This window comes from Podarcis muralis, chromosome 4, assembly GCF_964188315.1.
Source record: "Podarcis muralis chromosome 4, rPodMur119.hap1.1, whole genome shotgun sequence".
In the NCBI taxonomy this organism is placed as follows: Eukaryota; Metazoa; Chordata; class Lepidosauria; order Squamata; family Lacertidae; genus Podarcis; species Podarcis muralis.
Genome location: NC_135658.1, coordinates 75,897,087 through 75,912,574, shown reverse-complemented (window position 1 = coordinate 75,912,574; position 15,488 = coordinate 75,897,087). Strand labels below are relative to the sequence as shown.

Here is a 15,488-nt window from a genome sequence, read left to right as displayed (position 1 = left end):
TCAGTGCTGAGCACATCAACTCCAACAGGAAACTATAGAGCTTCCAGCAAGGTGATGCACCTAATAAGACATTCTACCTGGCATGTCTATGGAAAGGAGGAGAAGAAAACAGCAGGAAGCTTGCAGAGGTAGCCATATAAGGACTACAACAGAAATGGTTGCGTTTGTTTTTGTTTGTTTAAGTGATGGGTGGTGGAGCAGCAGCAATCTTACTTTGGTGGCAGGGGCAGCAGCAGCAAATTTTGGAGCAGCAACAGTAGGGGTAAATTTGACAGCAGTTGTCAATGACAGTGGGCAATCTGGGTGTGCGTGGCGCTGTGGTCTAAACCACTGAGCCTCTTGGGCATGCCAATCATAAGATTGGCGGTTCGAATCCCCGTGACGGGGTGAGCTCCCGTTGCTCTGTCCCAGCTCCCGCCAACCTAGCAGTTTGAAAGCACGCAGTGCAAGTAGATTAATAGGTACCACTGAGGTGGGAAGGTAAACAGCGTTTCTGTTTTCCATCACCATGTTCTGTTGTGCCAGAAGCGGTTTAGTCATGCTGGCCACATGACCTGGAAAGCTGTCTGTGGACAAACGGCGGCTCCCTCGGCCTGAAAGCGAGATGAACGCCGCAAGCCCATAGTCGCCTTTGATTGGACTTAACCGTCCAGGGGTCATTTACCTTTTTTCTTTTCTTTTTTACAGAAAAAGGGAAAGGACTGCACCCACCCCATGAATTGCCTGCCAGTGGGACAGAAAATATAATTTCCGTGCAGAAGGTCTCAGGTTCAATCCCTGACTATCTCCAGGTAGGGTGAGGAGACAAACCCGTCTGAAATCCTGGATAGTGACTACCAGTCAGTTTTAGCTAGATGAACTTATGGTTTGACTCTGTATAAGAACCTATGTCCCTGTCGTTACTGCTAGCCTCCCAACCAGTTTTAGGTGCATTGTGTATTACACACTTGGGGGGTGGGTTATGCCTGATTCAAACTCTGGTTATTGCCAACTATGAAGTGCAGAATGGAATAATTTGTGTAGAGTGGAAAGGATGGAAACGGTGAGCACGCTCAAGCCCACTGCATATTCCTGATGGCCAAACTATCATCTGTCCATGAATGCCTTAAAATAGGCTGCAGAACCGATTTACCTGAAGCTACAGCATAAATACGGAGAAGTGTTCTATTTTAATCCTCTCTCCCAAAATAAAATGTCTCAAATTCAAATCTTAATTCATAATGTAGAAACATGCATTAAGATCTTTTCTACATAAGACATGTAATGTGTTTCCCCACAAATTATTTTGTTTCCTTTTGTTTGGCAGATACGATAGATCAAGCTAACTTGTGGCCAAGCAGCTTGATGCTGAAGACTGCACCCAAGAAGGAAGATAGCATCACAGCTAGTGATGGAAAACGATCATTTATAGAACAGCTGCCTCCTGCTTGCCATTTAAACAAAAATGCATCAACAAAATTTGTCAGGGTGTGTCTCCAAAGAGTGATTGATCTATGGATTTCAATCTTCAGGACTATTCTATAACTGGAATCGGAAAACAGTGGCCCATTTTCTCTGCAGGAAGTGATGCATAACGTTTATATTAGAAAATGAAGCATGCATGAAATATATTGAATTTAAATTATTCTACACAGAAATAATATGATTTTTTCCCTGTCAGCAAGACAGCTTCCAGCAGCCAGTGAATCTTCGTGCAAGAATGCTTCAATTGCACATAAGTACACATCAGAATAATCCAAACACGAGATGTAAAAATAGAATCCCCTCTATGTATTCATAATCAGTATTTTGCCAAATGTTTACAGAAAAATCCCTAAAGGATCTCATGAGAAGACAGTTCATAAATAGAAAGGAGGGGTGACACAAGTATGATAAAATTCAGCCCCATCCTTATTTGACCAACAGGTCAGAATCTTTGCCTACTTGCACATCTATAGTTTTAAATGCAGCCTGAGTCTTCAAACGTTACTAGCCAACAAGGTTTTTTTTAAAACTAACCTGTCAATAGGCTCGTGTGTTTCTGTGAAGACCGTAGAGGAAGGAAAGAGCTTTATTAGGTAAGCCAGAATGGAAACACAGGATATTTGGTGGGGTGTTTGTTTTTTAAACACCTTTAACTGAATAGGCTGGTGAAGGGCAGATATACCTGAGGGATAAGCTCTCCTTACTGCAAAGCCAGCATGGAGACCAAATAGACTGGAGAGAGGAAATTAGGCGATCTGTCCCTCATCTGCTAACCCAGTTCACTCTCCTGTATGGAATGTTTGGTCACCTGTGGCACCAGGCAAGTTGTTGATTACAAGGGTGGTTTAAACGATACTTCCAATACTAGGAAGGAGTGGAGAATGACTCTAGTGGCTGCTTGGAGCAAGCATTCAAAACTCCCATTGTTCTAGGCGCCTTTTGCAACAGGCAATTTCATTAATGCAAGCAGTTTCTGAGCTCTGGGTGCAGCATTGCACCTAAGATTTCACATTAAAACTGCCACTGCTAGAAGGAAAGGAAGACCTTTTCCTGCCTCGCCACTTCCAGCCACTCTCTGAGGACTGGAGAAGGGACCCTCACAAGAATATTAGGGGAGGTTGGGCAGAGGAAGTCTTTTGCAGTCATCAGATGAGGACTAGACCATGTGAAAAATGAATTTAAGATTTTAGCTGCAGTTCATCCATTTTCAGCTTTGTATTCTTGTTATAAAAAAGTGCACCTAGACACACCATTGCAGCACCCATAACCTAGGCCTAAGGTGCCATTTAGCTCCTAGCTTTCATAGTGGGTGGCGCTGTGGGTTAAACCACAGAGCTTAGGGCTTGCTGATCAGAAGGTCGGCGGTTCAAATCCCCACGACAGGGTGAGCTCCCATTGCTCGGTCCCTGCTCCTGCCAACCTAGCAGCTCAAAAGCACATCAAAGTGAAAGTAGATAAATAGGTACCGCTCCGGCGGGAAGGTAAATGGCGTTTCCGTGTGCTGCTCTGGTTCACCAGAAGCAACTTAGTCATGCTGGCCACATGACCCGGAAGCTGTCTGCAAGACAAACACCAGCTCCTCGGCCTATAGAGCAAGATGAGCGCCGCAACCCCAGAGTCATTCAAGACGAACGGTCAGGGGTCCCTTTACCTTTCCCTTTTTCATATCTCAGTTTCTAACACTGCCTGGAGCCTGTGTTATATAGCACCTCACAGTCCAGTTAATAAAAATTACATCATTTATATAGTTTACAGTGGTACCTCGGGTTAAGAACTTAATTCGTTCTGGAGGTCCGTTCTTAACCTGAAACTGTTCTTAACCTGAGGTACCACTCTAGCTAATGGGGCCTCCTGCTGCCGCTGCACCACCGGAGCACAATTTCTGTTCTCATCCTGAAGCAACGTTCTTAACCCGAGGTACTATTTCTGGGTTAGAGAAGTCTGTAACCTGAAGCGTCTGTAACCTGAAGCCTTTGTAACCCAAGGTACCACTGTACTGTATGAGCTTCTGATGTGGGTTAGATGGCAAGAATGGTTTGAGGCAGACACCCCTCCAACTTGCCCAAGGCTGAATTAACAACTGAGGTGGCTTCACAGCTCACCTATTCAATAATTATACCATACTGCTCTCAAGCTGGAGTCATGAGAGTATCAGGGGACCATAGTCCAGCAATAGATCTGGGGTTGTTGCTGTTTTTTTAAAAAAATACATTTGTATTCCTCCCTTCCTCCAAAAAGCTAGATGGCATACACTCAACACCTTTATTATATTCACAAAGCATCCTGAAAGCTGAGAGAGATGAAAGAGGGTAATTGGCCCAAGATCGCCCAGCAAGATTCAAGGCTGTTCCTTCTAGATGGGTCACATTACCAGCCGGCAAAGGATGCTTTGGGGGAGGAAGGAAGTTGAGCACATTTGTGTACTCTTTTGGGTATGAGGAAATTAGGTCAAAGGAAGAATGATTTCCTGAGATATGAGAAAGTGGTGACTAAGGATATGACGTGCTCCCACTAACTCATCACCTTGCATTATAAGAAGAGAGAGTACTTCACAATAGGATTTATTTATTTTTTTGGACCATCTAAAACTCCTCTGTGCACCCCCCTCACTTTAAGATAAAGCTTATACCCAAAATCCCAAAACAGAAGTAAATATATTCTTAAAGAAGGCTAATGCAGAGAATGATACAACACTAATTCTAGGACCACAGGCTAAAGGAAATAATTCTCAGGGGGAGGTGAGGGCTTAAATGTCTAAAAGTAGCTTCTTTGTGCTTCCTGTGCATAGGTTCCCATAGCTACAGCTTCTACATAAAAGGAAAGCATTGGGCTTGTTTCTTTTAGGGGAGGAAAGAATCTACCTCTTGCCATTTCAGCTACAATGCTCCAAAGACATCTTGGCTTAAACTGAATGCTACTGTTGGTGCAAGGGCGAAGGGAGTAAACAACAGCTTAAATCTGGAAGTCAATGGGAATTTCTCCCTCTAGTGAAACATAAAAATATACAGAGAGCATGTAGAGTTGCCATGGAGGAAGGAGAGAATCACTCCCAATAATGTGAAAGCATTTACCCTTTTGCCTTTAAAAAAGAAAATACCACAACCTCCCCTACTCAGAAAACAAGCGAACAAAAAAACCATTCGGTGTTTTTTTTTGGGGGGGGACACACAAAAAGGTGACTAGGACATTATACATATTCTTCAATTTCCCATGCCTGAATCATTGCCTGAAAAGGCAAGTGCTGTCGCCTTTAAACAAACAAAAAGTTGACTGAATTTCAGGGAAATGAAGTTTTTTGCTTATTCAAAGCAGTAGGAATATTTCCCTCCCTCCTTATCTTTCAAAAAAGCTACAGTTAAACATCTGCCTGCAGCTTCATGCCTGCAACCTATGGGGACAAAGGACTCTTATAAACTCTTGTGTGTGCACGAGTGTGTGTTTGGGGCGGGGAGTTGTGCAAATATGTTTCCAGTGCTGCCTTACAAAGAGTAACTCTGTACCGCTACTGCTGTGACCTACAGTTGCTCATTAAAGGCTCGATGCTGCTCTGATTCAACATTCCTTGGAACTTGACAGAAAACTTTCAAAGGCTCATTTTCATCCATAGGGAAGTTTGGAATAGACTGCAGCAGCTGAGAGAGATTAATAGGTTTCAGCTGAGGTTAGAGCCCAGTGAGTTCTCTCTTCCCTCTTCACTTCCTAAGTCTGAGAAGGCTCACCCATTCAGACGCAATCACAATTTATGCATTCTTAAGGCCTAGCAGCGTTCGCCTTCATCAGCAAAAACCTGTGAAGTGAAATGCCATGACAACTTCCATACTAACCTCTTTATTATTACGTCATGCGCTTTTGTTTGCCACAGCCTTCCTCGTCCGATTCGCTTAGCACTGTTGCCTACAAAAGCTTAACACTTCAATAAGCCACGATTTGAAAGGTCCCCCCCCCCCCGGTGACGTAGTTAAGAGAAGTGGTCCTTACACTTCCAGGGGAAAGCCAGTTTTAGAAGTTGTACAGTAGTACCTCGGGTTAAGTACTTAATTCGTTCCAGAGGTCCGTGCTTAACCTGAAACTCTTCTTAACCTGAAGCACCACTTTAGCTAATGGGGCCTCCTGCTGCCGCTGCGCCACCGCTGCATGATTTCTGTTCTCATCCTGAAGCAAAGTTCTTAACCCAAGGTAATATTTCTGGGTTAGCAGAGTCTGTAACCTGAAGCGTATGTAACCTGAGGTACCACTGTACTGGAAAGGAATGCAGCTTTAGCTGAAGAGCCAAGGAAGTATTAGCAGATTTCAGTGATGGTAGAAAGTCGATTCCTTTCACACCTTTGCCTCCAGACTAAGTAACTTTTGAAAAACATAATAATTACTTGAGGCAGGCATATCTGTGTACAGTCATACCTCCGCTTACATATCCCTCTGCTTACGTAAGCAGCAAACCTGGAAGTATATTTCTGAGTTTTTGCTGCGCATGCATGCGCAGAAGCGGTCCCTCCAGTTGTGGAAACCTCGGGGTCCGACCGGAGCTCCGAAATGGATCCTGTCCGCAACCGGTAGCATTGTATACAAATCGAAGAAAAGTTTACTGCTGATAGCCAGTGACTGCAAAGTACACAATTAAGTGAGTCTTAAGTGTCAGCTCACAATTCATTCGCCACAAGCAAAACTGTTCACATAGCTGAGACAAGACGGACCACACACACAGTGTTCACATGGCACAATAAAGCATAGTTGCCTGCCATGAACATGCAAGATGGCTCCTACTTCACTGCTAGCACAAGTGGCAGCACAAACCATGATCCCTGGGCTTAGCACTATGTCCATAACAGAGAATGTGGTTTGTTTTGCTCCAAGCAGCAAACCATGATACATTATAAACTTTTAACCACTATTTGTTGTGATGTGGAAACTGGGCCACCGTACTCAATTCCATTAGATGTTGCACACAACCTATGGGCACACAGAAGCCTGTTTCACTCACTCCCATGACCCGTCACTGTACATTAATGCAAACAGAATATAGAACGCTGGAATGTGAATCAACACTTTAGTCACAACCATGTTTCACGGACAGCTCAGATGGTAGAGCATGAAACTCTTAATATTTCAGGGTTGCGCGTTTAAGCCCCACATGGGCAAAAGAGTCTCATGGTCACTTCCAACTCTACAAGTCTATGATTCCATTTGGCAATTTCTGGGCTTTTGTCAGGAATACTAATTCCATGCATGAGCCTAACAGTGCTTTCAATGGTTGAATAGGGCTTCCGTTGACATAATTGGGGATTGTGCCCTGAAAACCCAAACTCCCAACCTTCAATAAGAGCCAACAGACAGATAACAATCCACTGTTGTAAAAATAAACTTGACAAAGCTAAACACTGCATACACTGCAGACTCAGACAAGGTGAGCCTATGAAAGTTTTCTACAGGTATTTCATCATCTTCTCCCGCTCCACAGACTTCAGTTTCAAATCCCTGCAGCGAGTGTCTGCAGCAGAATCGCGTTCCTCCAACCTTTCATAATTTTGTGGCCAGAAACAAGCACTCACAGGTGGTATTTAAATAAGTTATTAGCAGTTTAATTCTGCTTGTCATTTACCTCCAACAAATCCAAGTCTGATTGATTTACTAGAGCAGATAAAAATACACTTTGCATACACTAGAGATTTAGACACGGATACGGCTCCTGTTCTCAACTTATGCAAGAAGAAGAACAGCCTGGATCAAAAAGCATTATTAACGTAATCCATTTGGACGGTTCAGCCCAAATAAAAATTATGCTGAACAGGGTGCCACAACATGGGAACATTTGGAGAAAACCCAAACCATGATCCTTCAACAAGCAAGAAGTCTTCATTATCTATACTGAAATGAAGGAGGCATATTATATTGATTTTCATGCAGCATCAAACCAAGCACTGACAACCAAGATTAAGCAATATTGCTTAATAAAGTCACACCTGGATTTAATGGATCATGCAGGAAGCGGGACAAGCAATGATGGCCTGTAAGCTGACCAACAGCAGTTAGTTCTTTCAAAAGGATATTCATTTAACTAGGATGTCCCCACATCTGCTAGGGAAAGATAAGTGTTGCAATCTGTTTTTACATGTGCAGTTTCAAATTCACATTTTTTTCAACAAATGTCATATTTTAATAGTTTCTGCACCATCATTACTTTTAAATTTGGCGTCGGCTTCTTCCTCTTAAAGATAGGTGTTCATCGTATTACTAGGAACTGTGACTTTAAAGCATTTTCCTTTTTAAAAGTATCAGCATAAATTAAAATATTTTACAGTGGCTTGATTTCTCACTTTCACGCCACCCAGAACCTTTTACACAGCCTGGAGGAAAAAATTCCAGCTGCACAAGAATATGTATTTGTTTCAAACTATGACTTTATAAAATTAACACCAAGCATCTTCCACAAAGTGTCCCGACCAACATGTTGGTTTTAAGAGTGAATCACTCCCTAAGAGGTATGGAGGATCATTCTCTGCAAGTAGCCTGACAGCAGAATATTATTGTTCCAAAACCTGAACCCTGTTACCTGCAGGAAGAGAATAAAGACTATATCCTTTGCTGGCGCCACCCAATGTATCTACTTCTGCCTTTCTATGAAGGAAGACTGTTAAAAAGCCTTATGGATCCATGGCCAGGTGCACTATTGGCAGGAAATGGTTTTCTTAATTCATACATTGATATATTTAACCATCTACTTTCTGAAGAATGTCTTGCCCCTACATTAATTACAATTACTTTAATCGTGAGTCTTCTTATGACAGACTTCAAGCAAGTTGTCATTGCACATTAATTCCCTCTATATGGGAAGAACGCACCGTTCTTTTTCACAAAAAAACAAAAACAAAACCCACACCACATTAAACCACGTTTGGCAAACTCTAGCCTTGTTCTGCTGGTATACAGATATTATACAGAGAATGATTGAGTTCCTATACTTGGAGGAAGCAGCCTTTGCTTGCTGCCTTATGTTTTGTTTTTGTTTGTTTTTTTAAAAAAGTATTGTTAACCCAGATGCTTAGTCTTGCGGGGTCTTCAGTTCCATGAGCAAGAACACACATAACAAAAAACTGGATGTCAAATTCAGAATGAAACAATATTCTGGATGAAGCCTCTGGGGAGGAAAAGAGATTCTCTAAAATTGCCACCCAGAACAGCTAAATAACTCAGCCAATTAAAATACCTTCTCTGTGAAAAACAAGAAAAGAAGCTTTCATATTGCCGAGTGATTTATATGAATAAATAGGTTTTGGAACAGTAGGCTGTTTGCTCCAAAATGATTTTGCACTGCTGAGCTAATAAAACACAGTTGATGAATAAATCTTGCCTGGTTGTAAAATGCAGAATTAACCATTCAGAATTAACCTTCCATTTGATGTTTAAAATATTACTTCTAGATGAAAAACTGGTCTATTTTTTTAACGCCTTTAACTAAAGCTATTAAAGATAAGGGTTTAACTACAGGTGTATATTTTTATCTCTCTCTCTGGCTGGGTTAATTTCTCCCCATTCTCATATGAAGCTGAATTCCCCCGAGTCCATTACAACTACTGCTTTACACTGCTGAATTCTGCCAACAATCTGCTCAACGTTTTAGCAGATGTTTCTGCATTTAAGGCCTTTGGGATCTTTATTGGGTCCATTTCCTTTTCAACCTAAAAAGGGTATAGGTTTATTGTGATGACGCTGACATTATCAGATGAGTGCATGTTTCTTTTCATTTTGGCCCTAATCCAGAGATCTGTATGCATGCTGTTGTGAAGATCTCTCTCCTCCTGAAGAGATTAAGGGTTCAGGGTTGAATAAATTCCTTTTATGCTTTCCTTAAGAAAGGGATGATGACTCTGAACTTACCTCAGTAACATCCATGACTTTGATAGCTGCAAGTTGGCCTGTCTTGACATGTCGACCCTAAGAAAAGAAGAAAGAACCATTAGCCATTCCATTCATGCGTGAAATAAAAGACAATAGAAAAGTTATTCCATTTCCCACAGCACTGCTTTCCCATTAACTCCTCCATTACATTATTATTATTATTATTATTATTATTATTATTATTATTATTATTATTATTATTATACCCCACCCATCTGGCTGGGCTGCTCTGGGCGGTTTACAGCATATATAAAAAATTGTAAAACATCAGACATTAAAAATATCCAGATCCTGAGCTGCCTTCAGATGTCTTCTAAAAGTCAGATAGTTAGAAACAGACATCTGATGGGAGGGTGTTCCACCAGGCGGGTGCCACTACTGAGAAGGCCCTCTGCCTGGTTCCCTGTAACCTCACATCTCACAGTGAGGGAACCGCCAGAAGGCCCTCGGAGCTGGACCTTCAGTATAAAAATGTGCACACAACAAAAAGCCGCATATTATAACTAGAAGACAATAGTTTAAAAATACTTAAGAGATAAAAACAAATAATTTACTTTTTACATTATGTAGCACTAGTATTCTTGTAAGCTACCTTTTCCTATGCTAATTCTCTACCAAAGGGATACAGATGTACAGACATGTCTCGCTATCCAAATGTGACACTTTCTCAGCAAATTGCTTGTCAGTTAAGTGTTCGCATAACAAGTCAAGAATTCCCACTGATTCCTATGGGGAAATTTCTAATGGGTTCTTGACCACAGAATTTTGATCCCAAAATGATGGGGAAACCCTCTGAAACCTTGCAAAGGCAAACAAGGATGTGTACTCTCCTTCCTTGGAGGTTTTTCAGCAGAGGTTGGATGGCCATCTGTCATGGATGCTTCAGCTGAGATTCCTGCATTGCAGTGGGTTGGACTAGATAACCCTTGGGTACCTTCCAACTCTATGATTCTATGAAATGCTCTCTTGTTTGGCCTGTCTCCCCTTCCTTCCTTCCTTCCTTCCTTCCTTCCTTCCTTCCTTCCTTCCTTCCTTCCCTCCCTCCCACCACAATTTCTTATGAAACAGGTGCCATGGACCAGCAGAACACAAAAATAGTAATTGTTTAAGGCTGTTTATTTATTTGCACTACAGTGGTACCTCGGGTTAAGAACTTAATTCATTCTGGAGGTCTGTTCGTAACCTGAAACTGTTCTTAATCTGAGGTAGCACTTTAGCTAATGGGGCCTCCCGCTGCTGCCGCACAATTTCTGTTCTCATCCTGAAGCAAAGTTCTTAACCCAAGGAACTATTTCTGGGTTAGTGGACTCTAACCTGAAGCGTCTGTAACCCAAGGTACCACTGTATTAAATGCATGTCCAGCTGTTTTGGATGCCTGAATCTGTGGTGTGTGTACAGCAAAGTTTGGATACCTGTATTTTCATATAATGTTTGGATAGTGGGGCCTGCATGCATAACTCCCTTTGTTAAACTCTTACTTTGTGAAGGTCTGATGATTAGATACAAACAAACAAATCTAAATCTACCCTTGGCAACCCGAGAAATTTCAGTGATTCATGTGTGGTGTGTCACACACATATGTAATGCACCACAAACACACCCACACAACCCTCCCCTTCCAATGCAATTGCAGTGTAACAAGACCAGCTTACAACAATTAAAATCCAACAGTAGTAGGATGAAAATTAAGATAGGCTCAGCAGATAAAATCGTTTTACAGATGAAGGATTGTTGCATAAAAGTAATAAGAAAAAATGTTTCACAATGAGAGGCATCTCACAGGTAAAGATGTTCCACAATCTGTGCATGACCAGAGAGAAAATTCTTTCTGTCATCAGAACCAATCATTCCTGAGCCATAGGGCCTTCCCAATAGATCTTAGGGAGCAGGTCATCAAAAATGTGTTCAAAATATGCAAAAGCTTCTTTTTTCCAGAACCCAAATAGCAATGGGAGAGTTCACATACAGCTCTTTTACCTCTCATCAGATGGCAATGTAAGGTAGGATCATATTTCAGCTGTGAATTATCAAGTAAGCTGTCCAGCCATTCGATACTGATTTATGTACATGCATGTCAGAATTAACCTCAGCTGGTAAAGTTCTAAAGCTAGACCACAGAAAAAGGAAACAGAAATAGGAGGGGATTTGATAAGACAGAAGTCTGCCCACCCCTGTTCTGGAACTGAGCAAACAAGAGCTTTATTAAAAATTGCACTAAGTGATTACTAGAAACTGAAGTTATCAGCCTTCAGTGAGTCCTCCTCTGATCCTGCTAACCTCAGATTCTGCATCCTAAAAAGTAAAACAATGTTCTTTGAAGCTATGCAATTTGGACCACAAAGCCTATGTTTAACATCATGCAGGTCAAATTTGGCCTACCAGACCAACGTGGGGAAGCCACACCCACCCACTCCACATATGAAGACACCCTCGGCTGATGGGAAGTTGCTCAAAGAGGGGAATGTGGTTTCCTTTCCATGGAAACTGCTTGTTTCTACCAGCACTGCTCTTTGATGTCGTTCCACATGGAACCTCTCAACCTGAAATGTCCTGCAAGGTTGAAAGGACTGGTGCCAGGAGAGGCTTAGCAAACTTCCCTGCACTCTGCCTGCCACGGCCGTAATGTTATATCTACAACCATGAGGAATGGCACCAGCAGCTAATGCCCAACAGTAAGGAGCTATTGCCTTCACGCCTTCTTGAAAGGCTTGCCAGAAGCATCTAATTGGCCAGTAAGAGAAATTGAACAGAATGAACTTATTTGTCTCATCCAAAAGGGTGGTGTTCTTTTAATTGTGTGTGTGTGTGTGTAAGTATAAAAGCCTCATTTAGAATGGTAGCTATGGGCTACAGAATGAATTGCTTTCAAGGGCTGTGGAACCTTCAAGCAGTGAATCAAACTTGCCCTTGATGACAGATGATCTGCTCTTGCCACCAAATCAACACACTTTTAATACATCAGTAAAACTCTTCTCGTTCTCTTTCAGTTGGGGGGGGGGGGGGGGACTTGATAAAGCAAATCCAAGCACTGTAACCTCTGCTCACTGAGTAATTTAGTTCTATAATCACTCCAGAGCTCTTCTTCATCTCGTTACAGGAAATAAAGCAACAGTCTATATAAGACGAAGAGTGACTCATGCCCCCCCCCCAATCTTACTATGAGTTGAAGGGGGGTGGACCAAAGGAGCGAGAGAGAGAGAGAAATGCAGAATTAAAGAAAAGATTAAATAAAGAGCGCAGAGCCAGGTGAGCAAAAGGCCTACTTAGAAAGGAACTACTTGTTCCTTTCATTATTTACTTGCACTGTCCATTATGCAAACATTCCCCATTTAAATGCATCATTTGTGCTTTTTTAAAAATAATGCATACATGCAGAGGGAGAAGAAACAGAAATGCCTTGGAAAAGCAAAGAGCAAACTAAGTATTTAATGATAGGAATCTGTTCACAGCATTTGCGCAAGGTATAGCTTTCCTCATATTCACGCCCTTTCGGAAGATTAGAATCTGCAATCGTTCTTCCTTGTGAGGAACAGAGTCATGACCCAGCAGCTTCAAAAGATTCCTGCTGCTCCAAAACTCAGTGCTTTCCACAAAGCAGCAAAGTACACTAAAACTAATAATTCATTCTGCTGCTCCTAAGGATAGGATGTGAAAAGAGTTTGGATTTACTAGCCCCCAGGCCCTTGGGGAGAGTTATGTCAAGCTGTGGGATGGGAAAAGAAGACTGTGGGAAGTGCAGAATTCCCACTGTCCCAAGCCAAACATAGCACTCAAAACCTTATTTTAAAGGCAATTCAATTTATGGTACACCATAAATGTATGCAATACTTAAAGATCTTGGGACTTGGGCAAGAAACTGATCACAGCTTATACAGTGTCAACACAGAACAGGCTCTGAAACGTTTCAGTTATATTTAAAGCATACAGGACTCCCAAACTATTCTCCTGTCAAATAAGTGATTGGCCCAAGAGGTTTTTTGTTTGTCTGTTTTCCATTAGGCAGCTTATCAGGAAAGTGACTGCTGCATCTTTTGTTTTTGTTTTCAACACATGCTCTTAGACTTGCATTTGTGGAAATAGTTTTGCAAGTTAACAAGAATTGCTGCAGAAGTTCCTCCTGTTGCTTGCATTTCTATCTGTCTCTTTATCCAAGCTGGGTAACCTCTGGCTCTCCAGATAATGAAGAACCAGAACTCCCATCATTCTGGACCATGGGCCATGCTAGCTAGAGCTGATTGGGAGATGTTGCTGAACAACCTATGGAGGTCCACAGGTTCCCCACTACTAAACTATATACTGGGACTGTGTATAAAGAATGCACATAGTAATTACAGTACAGCCATACCTCGGAAGTCGAACAGAATCCGTTCCGGAAGTCCATTTGACTTCCAAAATATTCAGGAACCAAGGCGCAGCTTCTGAGTGGCTGCAGGAAACTCCTGCAGCCAATCGGAGCTGCGGAAGCAGCGGCGGATGTTCGCAAACCGGAAAAATCACTTCCTGGTTTGCAGCGTTCGGGAGCCAAAACGTTCGTCTCGCAAGGTGTTTGACTTCCGAGGTACGACTGTATTTCCTGTCACTTCGATTAATTATTTCCATAAGATCTCGAGCTCTGTAAATATTTGTATCTGGACCAGAATAAGCTGTGCAAATCAAACAGAATATGTGAAGATCTTTGCTTTCCTTGGCACAGAGTCAGAATAGGCCCAAAATACCTGCTTCACTGTTCCTTTGGGGAAGATGCTCTAAAACAAACAGCCACAGACAACAAGACAACAGACCAGGAAGCCCAACATAAACTGATGCTTAGAAGAAGGCAGAAATTTCATTCAGAGATTGAGGCTCAATTGTACCACAGAGCAGATACTATTCAGTTCCAATCCTAACAAGATATAAAAACAAAACAAAAAACTAGAAGCACTTGGCAGCTAGGTTAGGGAAAGAAAAGGCACTAGTAACTCATGGGTGCTGCATTGACCAAGTGAATGGTGAATGAGGAACATCCAAGCACTCAAAGTCTTATAACCGGATCTCATTGCATTGCTTCTATAAAGCAATGGCCAGAATTAGATTTTTCCATGATGCTACTTGCTCAAGTAGATTCTGTTATGTGGAATTCTACAAGCCTTAGGCAAAATGCAAGTTGTGTGTTACTAACATTACCAGGGATACTAAATTAAGAAAGCAACTTGCCTCCGGGCAAATTACTGCATTATACAGGATTGCTGTCATCGCTGGGCTCCTCTCTGACGCTCTCCCCAACATGAACAGTGTGCATTTGCTGCATCTTTCATCACCCAAGTAAACCTCCCCAAGTTGTTGGTTTTATTGTGGGGGGTAACAAATCAAGCCTTTCCCAGCTGGCAATTCTTCAAACTGACCTCCCTATCATCCATACCATGAAGAAGCGAGTAAGGACAGTGAATCACGGGCATGTAGAGTAAGCAGAGACATACAGACTATGCTCCCATACTAGCTTTCCTCACCAGTGCTTATACTACTCTGTGGTCCCTCATCCATCCCTGAGAATCCAAGTGCATTCTCCTTTTTTTAAGGTGTGTCATTCCATCCACCCCACCCCTCCCCGAAACTGGTTCACAGCAATTTTTAGATAATTTCAATTATAATACAATACGAGCCAGCTGCCTATTCCTGCATTGCAGGGTATTGGACTCGGTGATCCTCAGGGTCCCTTCTAATTCTACAATTTCTATTATTTGAATTGCTGAATCAGTGGTCCCTACTGTGGCTGAAGATCCACATGTTGGAATCAAAATGATGCGATTCCAAAATGGGCTACATATCGTGAAATTATATTGTGGTAATATAGCATTAGCAAACACAGAGAGAGAGAGAGAGAGAGAGGCCACTTGTTCAATTGTCTGTTGATGGGCAGCATCCAGAGATATGCACAAAGTAGTCTCAGAACAGCCCAAACTTCACACTTTAAAAAACACACCACAGGCTACAAATAATCCACAGGTCACCCTTAAAGAATCAAGGTCTTGAGAAGCTTGTGCTTTGGCACATTTAGCACACAAAAGCTTGAAGTCAGCACTGGGTGATTAAAAAAAATATGTTTATTCCAAAAGACACAGAAGATCGATAGAAGGATCTTGTGTTTTATGTGC

The 15,488-nt window shown here is 42.0% G+C and overlaps 1 protein-coding gene across 4 annotated transcripts in view; it reads right to left on the bottom strand.

The window, feature by feature from the left end:
* The window catches only part of MAP4K4 (mitogen-activated protein kinase kinase kinase kinase 4), a 137,673-nt gene that overhangs the window by 66,454 nt on the left and 55,731 nt on the right, over positions 1-15,488 (bottom strand). For all 4 annotated transcript variants that reach the window (XM_028727931.2, XM_028727935.2, XM_028727936.2 and 1 more), the window contains exon 3: positions 9,337-9,393. In XM_028727931.2, the coding sequence (XP_028583764.1) occupies positions 9,337-9,393 (57 nt within the window). The remainder of the gene's footprint in view (positions 1-9,336; positions 9,394-15,488) is intronic.